The sequence below is a fragment of the Momordica charantia genome (assembly GCF_013281855.1).
Source record: "Momordica charantia cultivar OHB3-1 chromosome 2 unlocalized genomic scaffold, Mcharantia_2.0 BLBB01000002.1, whole genome shotgun sequence".
Taxonomy (NCBI): Eukaryota; Viridiplantae; Streptophyta; class Magnoliopsida; order Cucurbitales; family Cucurbitaceae; genus Momordica; species Momordica charantia.
In genome coordinates, this window is record NW_028275160.1 from 9,814,007 (window position 1) to 9,835,387 (window position 21,381).

The window sequence follows — 21,381 nt, forward strand, 5'->3', positions numbered from 1 at the left end:
CGGGGAAGCCACTTAACCTTACAACATTTAGTGTTGGGAAACACATCGAAATTAATTTCTAAAGTAGGTGGCCATCGCTCAATCCTCACATTACAAATTATAATAAACTATTGAGATGAGACTAAATCTTAAAACACCAAAGTTGAGAGGGATTGAATGGTTAATTATAAATCAAAACTCAAGAAGAGGGGCAAGTGGATTTTATTTTTAAAATTTTTTATTTAATTTTTGGGAAGGTTATATTAGAGAGGTGAGGTGATAATAGAGAGAGTAGAAAGTAGGAGAAAAAATGTTGGAAAATGGAAAAGGAAATTAAAGAAAGAGAGAGAGAAATAAATAAATAAATGCATAGATAGAGAAGAAATGAAAGTGGCAATGTCCTTGTGTTTTTTATGTTGGTCTGTGTCTGTGGTTTCTGTTTCTGAGCCATTTTTCAGAGTTCAGAGCAGCGACCACCATTACCATTCCAAACAAGGGTTAGGTGTATGCTTTTAAACATTATTCACACCTTTCCAACTCCCCATCCATTTTCTACTAAATTGAATTTCAATTTCGTGTCTAACCAGCAATCCCGTTCGCTTCAAGATTGCTGTCGAGTTGTGCAAAGATTACGTGGTAGGTTGATTTCGTGCACGTTAAGCTTTTGCTGGCTTAAACGATAGTCTTAATTAAGTTAGTCGTATAAATTAAACCATCTAAACTTTTAGATAGAAGTTTTTCTTTTCTTTTTTTTAAAGAATAATATTTAGGTACTTTACGATCAAGTCGTAGGTATATTCTGTTAACTAATATTAAAAAAATTGATAGATAAAAGAGATGAATGCAATAGATCTTTTTTTTCTTTTCTTCAACCAAATAAAAAGTTGTCGGTTCAACTAGTTGAGCCATATATCCCAACCAAAATGTGGTTCCGAATCATATGTTGTACTAAAAAAAATTGTAAAATATTATTCTTTCTAAGATAGAGGGACTAACCGGCACCAAAAAAATGTTTAGAATCTTTTTATTTTGTTAGTTTGGTGGGAAATCGAACTATTTATATTTAGGATGGTAATATATGTCTTATTCACAAGTTCACGTTGAAATTAACAAAATTTTAGAAATCTATCGAGAATTTTTTTCTTTTTTTAAGGGACTCTGTATTAAATTTATAGCTTAACCATTTATGTTAAGAAGTAAATACAAACCAAAATAAACAAATTAAATATATATAAATGGGAAAATCTGCAGATCTACCTTGAAATTGTGTGTATTTAATATTATTATTATTATTATTTTTTTCATTTTAAAAAACTATATGAAGAATCGTGGCTTAGCTGTCCACATTAATTTCGTTTTTGGAATTTGCATTGAAACTCTCGCATTCTTAATCAAATCTTATAATTCTTCCTTCTCTTTCAAATATTTCTTTTGACTTGCATTGTTTAAGGAAACTATATCAATCCATATTATTATTATTTTTATTGTTATTTTATAATTTGGAAGGATATGAGTTTGGTATAACTTTTCAAATCCTAAAATGTCTTTTTTAACCGATTAAAAGTACTTTCAAAAATTCGTCGCTTTTCAAAAGAGTGGTCGAGATAATTTTTGAAAGAAGTGTTTTGAATCTTTTTCTCAAGAATAATATTTAAGTGTTGTTTGGTCCGTTCTTATCTCAAAACATCAAAGAGATCTAATTTTAAATGATAGTCATGAAAATAGACGTTGCCCATCAACATCCAAATATTGTTCTTTTTTCGATAGCTAATTATATGCTTTTTCTGAAGATAATTTAAAATTTTTTGAATATTACTAAAATTTCGAAAATATTATCCACCCTCTTCACCCTAGTACTAGTACTTTTCTTCTAAGAACATCAACATTTTAAATTTGAACCTAAGACTTATGAGAAAGGTTAAATTCTTCGGCCAGTAATACCATTTTGAAAATTAGGAACCTTGCAAAATTACTGATGAGAGAAAAACAAAGGAAAAAGGAAAGTAGAGAGAGAGAGAGAGAGAGAGAGAGGAGTGAAAAGTTGAAGTGGAAAAGAACATTTTTGTACAGTGAAAACACCAAACTTTTGAAGACAACATTAATTAATCAACTCCACAACTTAACAGTTAGCTACAAATCTGAAAAAAACATTAACATAGAACATAAAAAATCGAAATGGTTAAAAAGAAAAAGAAAAAAAAAACGAACCCCGCTTGAACAAGAAGCTCTGCATTTGCCCATTTCCATGTAATCTTCTCTCTCTCTAGAAATCAATCTCCACGTCTTTGCAACTCGGCCCTCCTTCGTTTTCTAACTGAAAAAGGAGACGAGTCGTTAAAATAAGCTCTCGATTACTAACATGAACATAGTTGAATAGTTAAGATATCTCTATATCTCTCGTTATTTTGAAATTTGTATCCAACAGTTCTTATCGAAACTAACCTGGGATGAATTGGGTTTGGTGGCATGTGACGTGGTCCAACCGAACGGCCTTTTACCGTCAGCCACGGTGTCACTGCCACCACTGCCGCCACTTGAGCCGTCGTTTTGGTAGCCCTTCTTGGTGGCATTGTGGGACTTTTTCAAGCCGAGGAAGCCCTTCCACCGGCCCTTGGAGGGGCGGCGGGAGATGTCGTCGTCTTCCTCTTCCTCGTCCTCGTCCTCGAGAAGAAGCTCGTCGCGGAGAGTGGTGGGCCGATGGAAGGGGTGGTGGTGGGAGTGGGAGTCCTTGAAGGGGAGAAGGCGGCCCTCAAAGAAGAGCTCGTCGGCGGGCATCATCGAGTAGTTGGAGACGGAGAATTCGAAATCGGAGGACACGGGCGGGGACGGGGACGAGGTGGCAGCGGTGGGGATGGCGGTTCGGGTCTGCTGGAGATCGACGAAGTCGCTGGAGAAGGAGATTCGGGGGCTGGCCGGAGGACGGTGGTGGAGGGACTTATGGTCGGAGTTGTACATGTCTAATTAAACATGCCATGAGAGATTTGAAAGAAACATGAGGAATTGAGGGAAATGAACCTTTTTTTAACAAACTTAACTATTTATATGTCTTAACAATCCAATCCCCTCTCCCCTCTCTCCTTTTTTTTTTCTTTTTTTCTCTTTGGTTTTGACGGCTGTGTTCTTTTTCCATCACTACTTCAAAAAATAAAAATATTTTGTATGTATTAAGCATTCGTCCACATATATCAGGTAGATATTTTTGTTCCAGTAAATGTTGGGCTGGCATTTAAACCTCTGACTTCAAGAGGAAGAGCAAGATGTCTTTAATGAGCTATGTTCATATGGGTAAAATTAACAAAATGTTTCTCGATTCTTATTTAAATATTTAGTTTAATCAAAATGCTATTTAATCTTGAGTAGGTAAGTGTTATTAATATACCATCTAGCTTTTATTCGAAGAATTGTAATAAAAATAAATAAATAATTCTCATGTGTATTTAGTGAATCGTAAAACATAGGTTTGACATGATTTTTTTTTTAGAATTGAAGGATTATTAGACAAAAATATAAAGGTGAGTGATCAATGTGTCTAGTGAATCCTTGAATTTTAAAAAAATATGTCTACTGGGTGGGGGATCTATTAAACATCGAATTGAAAGATTAAGGATTATTTAATAGAAACTTTTTAAAGTTCAATTTATTAGACACAATAATGAAAATATGAAACTATTAGATGGAACACTAAAAATACAAATACCAAACTTATAATTTAACTTTAAAAAACCTATATTAAAGTCATTTATAAAAGGAAATTAATAATGATATTAATATAAATATCAAAGCTTTCAAAACAATTGAACATATCCATCGAATAATATCAATAAAACCGTTGTCAAAATCGCAACAACCTATTTTAACTTTTAAGTTAGATATGCTATCAGAGGTAAAGTTTCTTTTTTTTTTTTTCCTTCATTCTTCTTCTTCTTTTTTTTAATGGAAAAATTCATTATAGGCATGCAAAATTCATTTAATTAAAGCCAGAATTTCCCTCCTAAAGATTTAGGAGGAAGATTCTGCTGTATTCATACATGGTCTAGCAGGTAAATAAATTGATTTTTTTAATTTTATATAATTTTTAATGTGATCTACTTGTCTATATGTTATTGGACTACATAGGGATTCAGGAGGAGTTTAAATCTTTAGGAGGAAATTTTTTTTTTCTTTAATTAGACTTTAGATTATTTTCAACTTAATTAATAAAATATGTTCCCATGTCACGTCATTATTTTGTCAACTGATATTAACTTTAAAAAATTAATACATACAAAATAGATTTATATAAACAAATAAATAGATGCATGGCATTCCATGATGTGATGTTTTGTCATGACATTTTGGATTGGAATTCAATTATGACCAATCTTTGATGCTGCAGTCCTAAAGTCTATTGTTTTTCTCTTGGATGAATGCCATTTTGCCATGTAGGTGAATTCTTTTTCCTTTTTGTGAACTTCATTTAATTCTTTCTCCAAATTTCCCATTTTCAACCTCCTCATTTGTTTCACCTACCCAACTTCAATATGCTTCCTATACATTTTCTTCGGTCAAAAAAAAAAAACATCGTTTACTTATATACTTAATTCAATGGGTCGATTTTAGTTTTCATGCTCTAATTTCATCGGTTAATCCTAAATTTGAATATTTTTTTTAGTAAAACAAATGCAAGAATGTAGGAGTGTGATGATTTGAACCTTCGACCTTATAGGAGTGAGTAGATAACTTTACAAGAGCCAAAACTACTAAAGGACATTCCATCCAAAGTAAACACCTGGATAATCATAAATGTGACATGACATACCCAAAATCCCTAAGAAATTGGTGGAAGAAGGTCGGATTAACTCTGAAAAAAGTAATCCATAAAAGGATTCGACTTGAAGTTTCAGGGTATGCCCAACCAAAGATTTTACCCACCCAATATTGGAATCCTGCAAATAAAGCAAAAATGACTTCCATAAAAAGTACATAATGAAAATGTGCCACCACGAGTTATGCTGGCTACTTTTTATTAGTTAAATTTCATCTTTTTGAAGATTCGTGATAGTTACTATAGGCTTTTTTTTTTATTGCTATACAAGGGTTTTTTGCTACTAATTGATATTTTTAGTTGGGTTTGTACACTCTATGGTTTTTTTTTTTTTTTGAATTGTACACTTTAATTTATGTTTGATTTTGTAGTTAGGTTAGAATATTTTCATGATTTGATTTTGTCATTTTGTTGGCTTGATTTTGAATTTCTCTGGGGGTTGAATTTTACTATCATTTTTTAATTTAACTTTGTAGGATATTAATTTCAACACTCATTCAACTTCATAATTTAATTTGATAAATTAAAGGTTTAAAATTAAAATCGACTAAATGGTCTAAGTATTGGAACAAAAATGTTGTTTTTGTTTGTATTATGTTTAATAAATTAGTAGATTTTATTAAACCTTTTTTTATTCAATAAAAATAATATATCAAATAAATAAATAAAAATTCTTCTTCCTCGATGAGGAGAGAAATATTTTGTTTGCTTTTAGACAGAACAGTATTTTGACCAAAGAAGATTCCAAGAACTTTCCTTTTAGCTTAAAAAATTAGGAAATCTCTGAAGTAAAGCAAAGCTTTCAGTATTTTTAAAATTAAAAATTAAAAAATTGTTTGCCAGCTGGTATAAAATGTAGTATATACATAGATTTTGGTAAAATATTATAATATAAAAAGTCAAACATAAAAATTAGAATCCATCTTCTTCAAATAATATATATATATATATAGAATGATATGCTACTTGTAAAAGAATTAATAATTTATTTCTAATTAACAATGAAGATTTTGATTCTCTTAGAGCCCATTTAAATAAAATCTATTTAGAAAACTTTCATCAATATATCAATACTTCCCTTAAAATTTTCATAATAAATTTGTTCATCAAAGATAGTTTATATTTCTAAAATATTTGTAGAATGACATCACGATATAAGAATATTGAAAAATATTAGAAACATTATAGACCAAAAATTTGTTGTTGAGAGTGGTGTTTTTAAATAATTTTTTTTTGCATAACATAAAAATATTATAATTTTTTGCTATATATTACTGCATCATCATAATTAAAGGATCCTAAGAATAAACTAGAATTGAGCACTATTGAAACTTCGGTAGAAAAAGGTAAGATTTTGAATCAATAGAAACTATATTCAAATTTTTAAGGACTAAAAAGATATTTATCCGATAATATTTTTTATTTATATTATTTGAAAAGTGAAAAGCACGAAACCTTGTATGATAATTATTTTGTATTGATTTTCTGTTTTTTAAAACTAACATGGCAAATAGTACTACTTTTACTTGTGTATTTCTTTATTTCGCATCTATTTTCTAAAAATGTTTGCAATTTTTTAAAATAAATAAAAAAAACAGAAATCATTTTTGTTTTAAAATTTTGACTAAAAGTTGAATGTGTCTTCCAGAAAGGTGAAAATATCCTAAAAAAATTGTGACCAAACCAATATAATTTTTAAAAACAAAAAATGAAATAGTTATTAAATAGGGTAGGTAACGAAAAATACCCCAAAATCATGTACACGGGAACGTTTTTCAAAAATTAAAAACGATAAATATTGAATAGACATTAAATTATATAATTCTCAAAAAATTAGAAACTAAAAACAACAAATGTGATTAAATCATTCAACATCCATGCATGCCTAGAATTTCCCTATCCATTTTTTCTGCCAATATTGGGAAAATATCTCTCTCTCTCTCTTTTTGGTGCAACTCTTAAATTTGCAATCCAATAATTTTTAAAATTAATTAATTTTGAATCATAGAATTCATAATTCATACGTCCATAAAATCTCATTCTTTCGTAAAATTATTTATGAGTCAATTAACTAAAATAAAATTTTAAAATATTTAAATTTAGACCATAGTTCATATGTGTCCTAATATGAGTGGTGTTGACGAATATTTCATAGTTCATATTGAGATGTTTGAGTTAGATTCAAATTATTACTCTAAGATAGATAAACGAGATGTATAGATTAATACTTTTACTTTATTCTATATATATATATATATTTTTTTTTTTCATAGAAGCCAGCCCGCCCTCGCGTATAGGTGGTGAAAATTCTTTTAAATTTTTAGACCTAGAGCAAAAGTTTAGGATCGGAAGAGAAAGTATATCACACGCTTGATTATGGACCATGTCTTGAGATTTTGATAGTAGAAATATGAGAGAATTGTGATATTTGCAATACTTTTATGAACTCTCACCCAATGCATGTCATAGACCTTTGCTCTTGTCAAGTTAAATAGTTGTCAAAGTTGATTTTCCTTCTTCATTTTTCGAAGTTTTATAAAAGGCATTTTGATTATCTTTGCTAAGTTTATGGGCATGAAAGCCCTTTAAGGCACCAAAATTGTGGCCTTTAGGATCTTTTGAGCCTATTTTTACTAAACATTGAGAGATGATGTCATATTTGAAACTAATGGGATATATAACTCATAGAAATTTTGTTAAAACAAGTATAGCTCAACAATAATTGACATATATCTCAAACCAAGAGATTGTGATTTCGAATTCCTCACATCCCCACTCCACATGTTGTAATAAAAAATAAAAGATAACCTATAGAAATTTTGGTATGTTTTCACTTTGGGTATGAAGATGACATTTAATTCATTTGGAGGAGCTACGAGGAGATTATTGTTCGATTGAGATGGTGCCCTAAACTCGCTCAAGTCCTATTATTGTTAGGAGAGTGAAAGATACCATCACCAAAGAGAAACTTTTGTAGGGGCCGAGAAAATTTCTAATACTACAGGAGTATCATACTCCCTCCCATTTACACAATAAATAGAAGAAATGGACCTCACATCATTTTTAATACATTGTTGATGTGGCAAACAGTCAACGAAATGAGGTATGATACTCCTGTAGTACCAGAAATATTTCCATAGGAGCCAATAATTTGAAAATAAAGTAGACGTCTAGATCTGACATGTATAAAATTGAAAATATGAGACTAAATCGTTACCTTTTCAATCAAAAACTAAATCATTACCTACTGAAATCTTTAGAGACTAAATCAATAACCCAATCAAAGTAGATTAAACCTATTTTGTAACTAGAATTGAAAGCATGGATGGAGCATCCTATACCGCTATACAAATTTATAGAGAGAGAAAAATCAAGTATTACAGGAAGTATGGATACTACTTTCATTCACTGTTCGTCATATCGACATCAACGTGAACACATAGAATTAGGAGTAGCTACTCCGGTAGTACTAAAAATTTTCCGAGTGAAAAGTTGGGAGTAGAGGAAAAAGTGGGTCCCATTGAAGATGAAGATCATTTAAAGAGAAGACAGTAAATAAATGATGGAATTAATGGATGTTTTTGAGATGAATGGAGGGATGGGGATGGGATGTCAAGTAGCCAGTTTTCATCTGCATCTGCCTCGGTTTACAGTTTTCCATTACTAGCATCGAAAATCAGCACTTTGCTTTTATTTTCAATTGTCTTTGGGGAACTTTCTTTTCTTTTCTTTTTTTTTTAATGTATGTTAAACTTATATTTTAAATAATTGAGATGAAAAATAGGTTATTGAAATAAAACTTTTGGCATTCTATTTATCAAATTAATTTTAGAGGTTTTTTGTTTTAGTTTCAAGATTGACTTTTGGTTTTTGAATTTTGTCACGCAAAAATCACTCATAAACACACCCTTAATCTATAAACTTTTTGAATTTTGATTATATCCATTAACTTTGGTTTATTTTTGTCAACCTAACACCATAGCTAAAATTTGAAAAATATTCGTTTTGGTCCCTATTTTTAAAATTGTAACATAAATTGTACGTATAATGGAAACTCTTTTAATATAAAGTTATGGTTATACTTCAAGAAATATATTTAGTAGGATGTTGTGTTGAGATTGTGAAGGAAAAAATGACATAAAAATAAAATTTAAGTGACCAAAATAGTCACTTTTTAAAAGTGCAGGGACTAAAACGAACTTTTTTAAAGGTACGTAGACTAATAAATAAATGAAAGTTGAAAGTATATGGATCAAAATTAATATTTCAAAAGAATAATAGCGGAAATGAACCAAAGCAGAGACCAAAATAACATTTAAACTTATAATTTATTATTTTAAAAAAATTATTAACACATTATGATCTCGAAAAGTTTAATCGTTTCTTGTATTACTAGTGATAGAATAGCAAAAGCCTGTATTAACCTCTCTTTGTAAACATGAAGTGTCATGTTTTGAAACTTAAAAGTTGAGATTAACTTTTTATCAATATTTGAGAACTAAAAAGAACATATTTTATTTATAAAAGTACTTATTTCCAAAGTTGTAACTATATTTCTTTTAATGTTATTTTTATTAAAAAAACTTGTATAGTTAAAATATCATATTGAAAAGTCAATATAATTTGAGGGCAAAAAAATAACTTTTTTTTTTTTTTGATTTATGGACAAAGGTAGGCTCAAACTTGGATCTTGAGTAAACCTTTTGCCACTGCGTCAACACCCAAGAACGCATATAACTTCTTTTATAATTTAAGAGTCGAGTTAAATACATCACAACACAGCATCCATTACGGTACTGCTCTATCTCTTTATCCCAGTCTCTAAATCTGGCCTCCATGTATGTATAAAAAATTAAAATAAAAAAGAGCCGAGTTGAAACATATATATAAATATCTCATTCCACCCTTTGCAAATCTATAGATGTATCCCATTCCATGTTTGCACCAAAATTTTACAAACTTAGGAAAAGAGTTGAAAATTTATATATTCTCTATGGGCATTTTATATAATTGAACAAAATTTAAAATTAGTGGGCCCGGGGGAAGAAGAATAAGAAAAACAGTATTTTCTATCATTCTTAGAAAAAATAAGAAATAAGATTAATTTTCGATTTTAAAATAGCATCTAGGTGAAGGAGCAAAAGTTGTTAAAACCATTTTGAGTCGAAATTTGTTTAACATGTAAACTTAAAAGCGGAAAATAGAGATTTTGATTATGTTTTTTCTACCGTACAGAATATAAAGATAGAGATTTAAACTCACGACTAAATTTTTTAGTCGAAGATAGGTATTTTTTCTAGTCGAGTTAGATTCGTTTTGACGTTTTTTTTATTATATTTTATTGAATATTTTTTATTACGTTTCATTGGTGAAGTTAGAAGTAATAATTATAAGGAAGGAAAAAAAGGGGCAGAATTGCAGGTGGTGGTGGGGAATTGGCATGCATAATAGCATTAGCATATAGGGGTCAGGTTTGACCAATCTTTGACTTGTAAGTAAAATTTTTGCAGTCAAATTATCTGCACAATGGGGGACCACCTCACAACCCTTCTTCTTCATTTTTTTTAATTAAAAAATTTTAAAAAAAAACTTTCTTTTTAAATAATAATAATAAAGTTTAAATACTATTTTTGATAATTGTATTTTCGGCTTCGGTTCACTCTGGTCTATGTACTCTTAAAACGTCTATTTTACTATTTGTACTTTTAATTTTGTTCATTTTAGTCTCTGTACCTTCGAAACGTTTTTTTTTTGTCTCTATATTTTTTTAAAAGTTAACTATTTTTGTCTATTCATTTTTTTTTATTTCATTTCTTTCGATTATAGTTTTAGCGTGATGCTTCACGTACTAAATTTCCTAAAATGTAGTCATAAATTTGTATTAAATGATTTCATTTGTGTTAAAATTTTGTAAATATAGACCAAACTAAACTAGTCACTTATTAAAAGTATAGGGACCAAAACGAATATTTTGAACGTACAAAACTAAAATAAACATTTTGAAAGTACATAGATCAAAATAAACCAAAGTTAAAAGTGTAAAGACTAAAATAGTATTTAAAACTACTAATAATAATAAAGGTTGGTTTACCAATAATGTTAGGGTTAAATTATAAGTTTGATTCTCACATTTTTAAGATTGTGTATATTTAGTCTATATACAAAAAATGCTCGTAATAATTTTCTTAACTTTTAAGCGAGTCTGTTTAATTCTCTCTCTGCTTTCAAATTTTTCTAATAAGTATTTTGAATCTTCAATTTTGTATTTAATAAGTCATTATTATTAACTTAGTCAATTTAGTGATTGGGTGTATGACACAACTATATATATATATATATATATATATAGATTTACGGTAGGAGGTCTATTTTAGGTAGGTTTAAGTGTTTCGTGACATAAGTATTAAATTTAATTTTTTTTCCTTTGAGTTCATCAATAATAAGTAGGGTGAATCGGAGATTTGAACTTCTAACATTACAGAAAGTTACTTAGTTAAGTTATTCACAAATTGATAATACAAAACACAAAATTGAAAGTTCATAGACTTATTGAAACTTTTTAAAAGTATAAAAACTATATAGACATAATGAAAAATTTAGAAACTAAACTTATAATTTAACTTAGTTTTATTTTTAAACCAAACAAAGTTAGCCTTATTTATATATAATTTTCAATTAATTTCCAAATAAGCAAAGTAGTTTACAAAAACCCATTTTAGTATTTAAAGATAAAGTCTTTAGAATCAAATTAGATGCTGATATATTTATTTTCACTTAGAAGAAAACGAAGAAATGAAAAATACATATATGAATTATGATGTAATTAATATTGAATCTTATCATTTCAATTATCCAGCCCCCACCAAAAGACAGACAGGAAAAAGCCAAATGGTTTTCTTTTTATTTAAAAATTAGGCAAAAAAAAAAAAAGAAAAATGGAAATTGAATGGAAGTATTAAAGAGAAGGGGAGTTGGTTGTAGAAGAATTGGTTTTGGATTGTATTGAAAATTGAATAAGAGGATGCTTCCCTCTTTGCCACTGTCAGTTCTACAACTTACTGTCTTTTCATTTACATTGCTGCAACTTTCTTATCCTCCTCTCTATTATCTCTCTTTTTTTTTCTCTTTTCTTTTCAAAATTTTTCTTTCTAAATCTCACCAAGAGATTAATAGAGTGGTCGATAAACGTTTAGGGTTTATTTGGTAGCGTTATTTGTTGTTTGTTTATCGTTTATCGTTTATGGTATTAAGAAATATAAGGGTTTGATAATTATTCTTATTTTTTGTTTCTCAATTTTTAGAAACTTGTATGGAAATTTTAGAAATAACACAATTAAGTTTATGGTTTTTTGTTCAAAATTTTGAATATTTAATTTTAAAGGTTAAATTTGAAGGGAACAAGGAAGAAGATATTGTTATCCCACATGTTTCAATTTCTTTTTTTTAAACTAGAAATAAGAAATAATTACTCTAACACAATTTTTTTTATTGAAAAGGAAACGTAATGTTATCAAATAGGCTCTAAAATTTTAGAAATATTTCATTAGAAAATTTTCTCGATGATCACCCTGGAAACGATTATTTTCATTATACGCTAATAACTTTTTTTTTTTTGCAAGCTATTCACTATTGGGAATATATCTGAAGTGACAGAAAAAAAATTTTCAAAAACTATTTTTTTTTTCTGTTTCTTAAAATTTAGCTTATTTAGTATTTATCGAGTTTTGAAAATAATATTTTTGTTAGATTTTTTTTAATTATTAATAAACAAACCTAATGGTCTTTTTTTAAAAAAATAAATCTGTTATTAAATGGATCATTGATTTCAGGATTTGACATTTAGAAATATTTTTTAAAAAATATTATATCACAAATAATAAGAGGTAGATATGACTGCTAAAGAAGGAAGAATATATAATAATACAGATCTCGTAATTACAGTTCACTTTTTCTAGAAGTAGATTATAAATTAAAAAATTTATTTATGACCCTGATGTTAGTTATGAAATATTTAGTCAATTTAATATTATAAAAGATAATTTGAAAATTATAATTTACATTTCAATTTAGTCCCTTTTTAATATTTTTTAATTCAATCTATAGCAAGTAGTAATGGTTAAAACTGGTTCATGATAAATTTAAGTGATATAATAATGAGTAAATTGACAAAAATTGAGATGAGTAAAACTTCAAATTTCTAAATAAAAAAAAAAGAATAGGAATTTTACCTGTACTTGATGATATTTTTTCTACTCTAAATTTTCTAATTCACTAAATATCATGTCATGCAAGCTATCATTAACCAATTATAACATCACCGGTCGTGAGAGATTAGATTGAAAAATGTTTAACACAAGAGATTAAATTGAAACTTTTTAACATTAAAGACTAATTGAAAAAAAGTTCACGCTCAAACATTAGAGACTAAAACATATATATATATATTTTGACAACAACTAAAACATATTTTTAGCATAATTAGACATTTGCATAATATATTTCAGTTTAAATACTATTTCGGTTCCTATACATTTAACTTTGGTTCTTTTTAGTCTCTGTATATTTAAAAATTTTAATTACTTTCAATCACAATTTTGGCATGACACGTCAAATTAGTCCTTTAAAAGCACATAAATCAAAATAAACAAACATCTTGTTCGTTATTAAAAATGAACGAAAAAAAAATCAAAATATCATTTAAACCTTAATGGACGGAGGCATGGTTCTAAATATCTATCGACACGTCGACATTTCTATTGATATATCCATGTTTCCATGGGTTCAACATCGACATGAGTAGTAATATAAAAAAAATCGACAAAATATAGAAAATGTCAACGAAATGTCACTAATATATATATATACATATATATAATATTAATATTTATTAATTTTAACTCATTTAGAAATAAGAAAATGTTTATTTTGTTAATTTAAATATTTTTACAATTTTTCAACTTTTCTAACTTTTACAGAAATAGCGACATCGATATTTAAAACATTGGATGAAAGGTGTGTCACGGGATTGAAATAAAGAAAAAAGGGGCTAAAATGAGGGAGGGGATAGAGGACACGTGGACAAGGCTGACAGTCACGTGGTTAAAAAGGGCAAGGGATAGTGGAGGACAAATGGGGAAGCGACACGTGGTGGAATCTGGATGGATGGGAGATGAAAGACCAGTCAAAGGTCAGAATGAGCTGTGGGCTAAGCTGGCCGAAGTAAAGTTTTTTTTGTGGTACTATTCAAATCACAACAGTTGTTCAAAGTATTTGTTTCCCTTTTTTGTCCCCTGGTTCATGTCTAAAGGTCAATAATTTTTGTTTTCTCTTGGAAGATTAAATTACAAATTTAATTTCTGAAATTTCAAAGTCGAGAATTTTTAAAAATTTATGATACATTCTTTGTGTTTAATAAGTTTTTGAACTTTTAACTTTGTATCTAAAATGTGTCTTGTAATATATAATTGAATTATGTGTCTTATAACAACATCCTACGACCTTTCAATTTTATATCTAATAGATTCATGAATTTTTAAAAAATTTGAATAATTTTGAAATTGTGGATAATTTAGGACCACTTTATATAATTTAGCCAAAAAAAAATGATAGTATTTTTATTTCTTTATATCAAAATTAATCTTATGTAGCAAATTATTGAATCCTTTAATATTCTATCGTTTAGAAAAATAATAAGATTTTAATATCAGTTATCTTCTTTTAGTTTTTTTTTTTGAAACATAATATTAGTTATCTGTATTATAAGAAATACAAATTATATGTTATATTATAACATTTGAGTCTATTGAGTTCTCTTCATCACTATTATCTATTTACAAAATACTATAAAAATTTGACTAATGCATTTCTTTAGATTGGATACAAATCACCAAAAAGACTGGCCCACTTGGAAATTGATTGGGGACAACCTATTGGGCTAAAGCCCAACAATCCCAATCCATAATTTGGTCCAAAGTTCAACTTTTAAGAGATTTTATATATATATATATATATTTTGTCTGAGTTCATACTATTGTTTAATCTTTTAAAAACTATAACGTAAATTAAACGAGAAAATTGTCAAACATGAACTTGGCTCAACAATAATTGACATTTGTCTCTCATCAAGATATTATGAATTTGAATTTCCCACTTTTTTTTTTTACTAAAAATCTATCATTAGTTTTCCTTTATTTATATTTACTTAAATTTATGAAAATGCATTTTCAATTATGGTTGAAAGTTTGCCATTTTTGGAAATACAAAGAGCATAATCCAAATCAAATTTATATAAAACTAAAACATCAAAACAAAAAATTGTTACACTTATTTTTTAAATTTATTTCGATTTAAAACGAGTAATAGTTTTAAGAAGAAATAATAAATATAATTTAAAGTTTTGAGATTTTTTATTTTTTAAAAAGCAGTAAATTTCATCCAAAAGTTTTAAAAAAAACATAATAATCAAGCCATAATTTTATATTAAAGGGGTTTCATTGGGTATAAGTTTGTGTTAAAATTTTGCAAATAAAATAGGGAACAAATTGGTAACTTTTAAAAAGTATAGGGACCAAAATGAATGTTATAGAATTACAATGACGAAAATGAACAAAAAGTTGATAGTTCAAAAGCCAAAATGGACATTTGAAAATACAAGAACAAAATGACCAAAGCAAGCCAACCGGAGCATAGCTCAATGACTTAAACACATGTATCCAACCATGAAGTTGAAAATTCAAATCCCAACAATACACGTTGTACTAAAAAAAATGAACCAAAACAAAAAATACATGACTAAAATAGTATTTAAACCTAATAATAATTATCTCACTCCAATAAAACTGAAAAAAATGTAGTTTTAAAAAAGTTTAGGGACTCTAGAAAAAGTTAAATCCTCAAGATGGTCGTCTCCGTAGCCAAAAATTAATCGCATGTTGTAAGTTCAAGTATTGTTCAACGCGTTGTAATTTTAAGTTTAACACAATAAATAAAGATAGAGATTTCAAGCTATAATTAATTAATGGATAATATATATATTAATCAATTAAATTATATTCAAATTCATGTCTCATCAACTGAGTTGATAATAGACAATGTGTGTAGATATAAAATATTCTTAAAAAGAAAAAGTTAAAAATAAGAATTTAATAAGCTAGATTAAAAATAGAGGGAAGGAGTGATGAAAGAGTAAAATGATACGGAGGTGTAAAATACGCATGACTGCAAGGATTTCCATGCCAAGGATGGAGTTTGATGTTTCATCTACTAAATTAGGAGTATAATTTGGTCGATTCTAACTGGGTCGGTTCTCGAATAAAATGAATCAATCCGAGAATGTTCGATTTCCATTCGGGTTGGTTCGCGTTTTTTTCCCCCTTGAATCTAGAATTTCCATTTTCAAAAGAACTTCGTTTACTGTAGAAAAGAAAAACACACCTTATTTTGGTTTGATTCCCTCCACAAATTCTCTATACCTAACCTATGTTAAATCATATGGAAAATAAAATAAATAGAAAACTCTCATATATATCCACGATGATATCCCATGAGCAGTAAGCAATGGGTTGTCGTGGGTTTGTTGGGGGAGAGGGGGAGTCACCGTCGCCATCGCTGCCATGGGTTTTTGGATCGTCGCGTATCAAATTTAAATTGTGACAACCCATTGCTTATAAATTATAGAAAAATTTTAAGGATGACACATCAAAGTTCCTAAGTTTCATATATTCATTTAATAAACTTTAAACACATTCAAATGATCTTGAAGCAATTAATAACCTCAAAAAGCCAAATTTAACCTAAAATAATCCTATTTTAGAGAGTTATCACCCCTATCCCTTCAATGTACTATTTTTTTCCAGGTAAATCTTAATATCGAGAGTTGTCTATTTAAACATTTTTATATAATTTTTTTTACCTCCATATATCATTCATTTACATCTGTTAATTTATTAGTAATACATCTATTAACGGTATAGTTTATTAGTGATAGATGTTTATCCAATAATATAGTCTATTAGTAATATATCAATGTGATATAGTCCATCAGTCGAACCTTTTGATGAACTTAATACCAAAATTCTTGATATCTCTCGAATCCGAGCTTTGGGACAAGCGCGGGTGTCCTTGGATATAGGGGAGCAAAGCTCTAACTCTCAATTATAAAAAAAAAATAATAATAAAGCACAATCTACCAGATATATATTGTTGATACAAGTTTATAAGTGATAGGTGTTGGGGGATAAATTTGGAACACCACATGGAGGCTTCCTTAGATAAGCGTATAGACTCAAATTTGAATCATGCCTATTAACGGACTAACGGGCTAGGTGCTGACATCCCGCGACACCTTCTAACAATTGTGCTCGACATCGCTGCAACCCTCTGCAGAATTAGGAGTAGACAGAGGGTGTTGGCGATCCCCCACCCCCCATTTGCCTCACCTTCTCTCCCCCCTATCCATATAAAAGGATCTACTTAGCTCTAGGACATACACAAATGCATGACCAAAATCCTAGAACTCCATACCTAGTTTGCTCCCTTTAGGTAGTAGAGAACAGTCAACCGAGCACCACACGGTATTAGATTTCTGTATGCACGATCCTTAACCTTGAATGTGTACGTGGTACCAACGTGACAAACGTGTGTGACAGATGTTCCAAAACTATTTTAATATTTTTCATGAATGTGTTTGAGTTGGTTTTGTGTTTTTGTTTTTTGTTTTTTTTTTCTTTTTACTATATTTACAAATCTAAAATATTGTTGCTATATTTGCAATTAATGGAGATTATTTTGATATATATGTTTTGATATATATGCAGCACCCGTGTAGCAAATTTTTTTTTTCCTTTTTAAGTTCAACAATGTAGGGGTGAGCATTCAAACACATTTGATCTTTAGAACATGTATTAACTAATTGAACAATTAAGTACAATTGAGGACATGGGAGCCAACAAATTTTCTTAGGGAGGGGAATTTTTCTTTTACATTTTAACTTTTATATATATAATCTTTCGACCCTACAAATTTAGGAGAGTCAACAAACTAGAGGAAAATTGCAAAGTAAGGGAGTGACAATTGCCCCCTTCCTTCTTTGCTCCATCCTTGGTGGAAAAGATGTTTTATCTTTTTAATTTTTAATTTTTCTATTGAGTTTAATCATCGATATTTGAGATGGTAATTGATATCCAATTTACTATGCTATAATGAGATCGACAGTAAAGGAAATACTAAAAGATATTGAATATATATGAAAGTGGAGAAAATAGGACGTGCGAATTTCACTTCGTTAAAGCTTTACAAATTAAATTGAAATTAAGTCTAAATTATAGAGATCAAATTGAAACTTTTAAAATAAACCATCAAACAAAGTTATATGTTAGAATAAGTACTCTTTTAATTATGTTTAGAGATGATTTTCTCTCTTTGTTTTAGTTTTGTTGGTATTACTTTATGCTTTATGTTATGCTTCCTCTAATAGGATTGTAGCATGTGATTTCTTATTCCTGCTATTTAATAGAAGTGCAAACCCCGTTCTCATCATTGAGGGCATTTTCTTTTTGTCTTTGTTTGCTTTATTCCCTACCATTTACTATGGTATCAGAGCTTTGGCTCTTTTCCCAAAATCAAAATGGCCTCGTCTTCTAATCCAAACATTCTAGTAGCAAGCTTAGGCAACCTCGATGAACACATTCTTTCAGCAATAACGCCGAATACTCCCTTAAGCAGATAGAGAAACCCTCTTCAGACTACACCATCATCTTCTACGCCGCCACAAACCTTGCCAGTATCCATTGGGCTTGTACCCATCATTCAACAATCCTTCATGCGTAACCCGACAACTTCTACCTTACGTTTTCTTCTTCTAATCCACAACAAGGGTTTCCATATCCCCCAAATCTAGCCCCCAGCTTCTGCAACTCCAAAATCCACTGCCGGTTTTTTCTCCGAATCTCAATGGTCAAGGCCAACAACTCCCATTTTTCCCTCAATACCAACCCGCGGGTACCTATTTTCTGGCCCTATCTCAATCTTTTGTCGTTAAATTGAGTGATACAAATTATCTACTCTAGAAGAATCAACTCTTTAGCCTGATTGTTGCGTATGATCTAGAGAATTTTATCAACGGGTCCCTATCGCAGCCTCCTCGATTTCTTGATGAACGTGAACTACAGACAAATCTCCAATATATTGTATGGTAGAAATGTAACTGCACCCTCATGAGCTGGCTCTATTCCTCATCACCGGAAGACAAAATGGGTGAAATCGTAGGCTATACATCTGCATTCAAAATTTGGGAAACACTCCGACGAGTTTATGAATCTTCTTCAACCGCGAGGATAATGGGTCTTCGTTCTCAGCTACAACAAATCAAGAAGGATGGTCTCACAATATCTTATTATTTTGCTCAAATCAAAGATGTAGCTTATCAGTTTTCAGCCATTGGGGAACCATTATCCTACAGGGATCACCTGGGATATATCTTAGAAGGTCTTGGCACTGAATACAACGCTTTTGTTACCTCAATCCACAACCGAATGGATCGTCCTTCACTCGCAGATGTCTGGAGTTTGCTACTCGCGTATGAGGCCAAGTTAGAAAAATAATTTGCAATTGATCAAGTTAATTTAATTAAGGTGAATTTGGCAAATATAACTTTGTCTCAGAATGGGAAGAAAGATCAGAAATCATCTTCATGGGCCCGAAACAACAGCAACCATTAGTTGGGTTTTCCTCTCCTTTTCCACACTCCTCTAACCTAATCCCTAGTAACTTAGGAAAACCACAACCTCCTTTTCAGAACAAAAAATGGGGCAAATGGCTTCAACATTCTTCTCCCAACCGTCCCCAATGCCAAATATGTCGCAAGTTTGGCCACACTACCTCAAATTGCTATCATCGAATGAATCCCCTATACCCAACTCCAACCCAAACCTCACCACAAGTCTTTTTCAATACATTCCAGCCTCATCAGTCATCTAATTCCAACATTGAAACTCAACCCTGGTTTATGGACTCCGGTGCTACTCATCATGTGACACCAGATCTCTCTAACCTTCAAACTACATCTCCTTACTATGGTGGTGAGCAAGTGGTGGTTGTTAATGGTAAGTCTCTCCCTGTTACTCATATGGGCTCTTCCCTATTGCTCACCTTTAATTCTTCCATGCCTCTTAAACTCCATTATGTCTTACATGTTCCTCGCATTTCTCATAACTTGATTAGTATTGCCCGTTTGTGCTATGACAATCGTGCCTCTATCGAATTTTATCCATCTTTTTTTGTTGTGAAGGACCTTCTAACCAAGAAACCTCTTCTACGGGGCAACCTTGAAGGCGGTCTTTACAAGCTTCTTCCTTCTGATGTCCATGTCCAGTTCAATTTTGGTTCATCTCCCGGCATGCCTACTATTTTTCTCTCAAGGGTACAAGATGCATCATTTTGGCATACTCGATTAGGACATCCTTCTGTTAGTATAGTGAAAAAAGTCATAGGCTTCCTTTTGCACCTTCATTATCTCGGGCTTTGGCTCCCTTTTTCCCCTTGTGTTTCAGTTAATGGATCCCGTTACTTTCTCTTGTTCATTGATGATTTTAGTAGATTCACATGGTTCTTTACTATGAAAGACAAGAGTGAAATCTTATCGGTGCTCGTCGACAACTCCTCATTCACAATTTATAATAGTAGTCCTCCTCGTTGAGGAGGATGCAAGTATTATTCTTAAAAAATTTAAACTTTTCGAACATATATTTAACCTTTCAAGAAATCTATGTTGCGCAGGTAGGGGTCGAATCTACGACTTTCTACTTAGGGAACAGATGTTCTATCCACTGGGCTACAAGCGTTTATATGATCACTAGTTTTCTTTATTCAATATTTGTACTAAAGCTCTCTTTTCCTAATTATCCCTTTAATTTTATAGAGTTTATGAATCTCTATTTTATCCTTAACCTACCTATAAAATTATTTTTCATTTCCTCTAAAATCTAATAAAATTTCCTATAAAATCCACCTCACGTATATTAGATTTTAGTTGAAGAGTTTTCATTTTTTTTTCTTTTAAATAATTGTGAGATGGATTATCAAATATTCTATTTCAAATAAGATAATCCGCGCGTTATCAGTTGAACTAAATTATAATTAATGATTTATTTAACATTACTTCAAATAAGATAATTGGTGCTAGTTATAATTAATGATTTATTTGAAATAATTTTAAAAGTTGGGAAATTGGGATTTATGACTCTCCAATAATTTATTTTGGATTTATGACTCTTTTTGAAAAAAACTATTTGTGACCCAAAATCAACTATAGTTTTGATTTATGACTCTTTTTTTTACCCCTTTCATAATTTTTAAATGTGAAATTACTGTAGTACCCTCATATTCCAAAATCAACCATCTCTCCCCTCTCATTATAAAAAAACAAAAAAAAAAATTCAATCTTTATTCCTTCCACAAATCTCGCAAAATAATCCAGACTTAAAAAATCTAACTTTTAAATTGAAAAATCAATTACAAATAGAAAAACATCTGACTCAAATAGTTAATTAAAATTTTAATATAGAAAAAATCGATTAAAAAAAGTTGAAATTACAAAATGT

At 29.8% G+C, this 21,381-nt stretch overlaps 1 protein-coding gene across 1 annotated transcript; it reads right to left on the reverse strand.

Moving 5' to 3' along the window:
* Nucleotides 1-2,063: 2,063 nt before the first annotated feature.
* Nucleotides 2,064-3,047, reverse strand: LOC111017947 (uncharacterized). Its single transcript, XM_022293845.2, has 2 exons — nucleotides 2,422-3,047; nucleotides 2,064-2,293 (listed from the first exon to the last, which is right to left on the reverse strand). The coding sequence occupies exons 1-2, from the start codon at nucleotides 2,932-2,934 to the stop codon at nucleotides 2,243-2,245; spliced, it is 564 nt and encodes a 187-aa protein (XP_022149537.1). The 5' UTR covers nucleotides 2,935-3,047; the 3' UTR covers nucleotides 2,064-2,242.
* Nucleotides 3,048-21,381: the final 18,334 nt, after the last annotated feature.

Excerpts from the sequence above, each read along its gene's own strand:
- LOC111017947 (XM_022293845.2), bottom strand. The coding sequence starts at position 2,934 with ATGTACAACTCCGACCATAAGTCCCTCCACCACCGTCCTCCGGCCAGC. Across the intron at positions 2,294-2,421 it reads CCAAACCCAATTCATCCCAG|TTAGAAAACGAAGGAGGGCC; the intron begins GTTAGTTTCGAT and ends CTCCTTTTTCAG.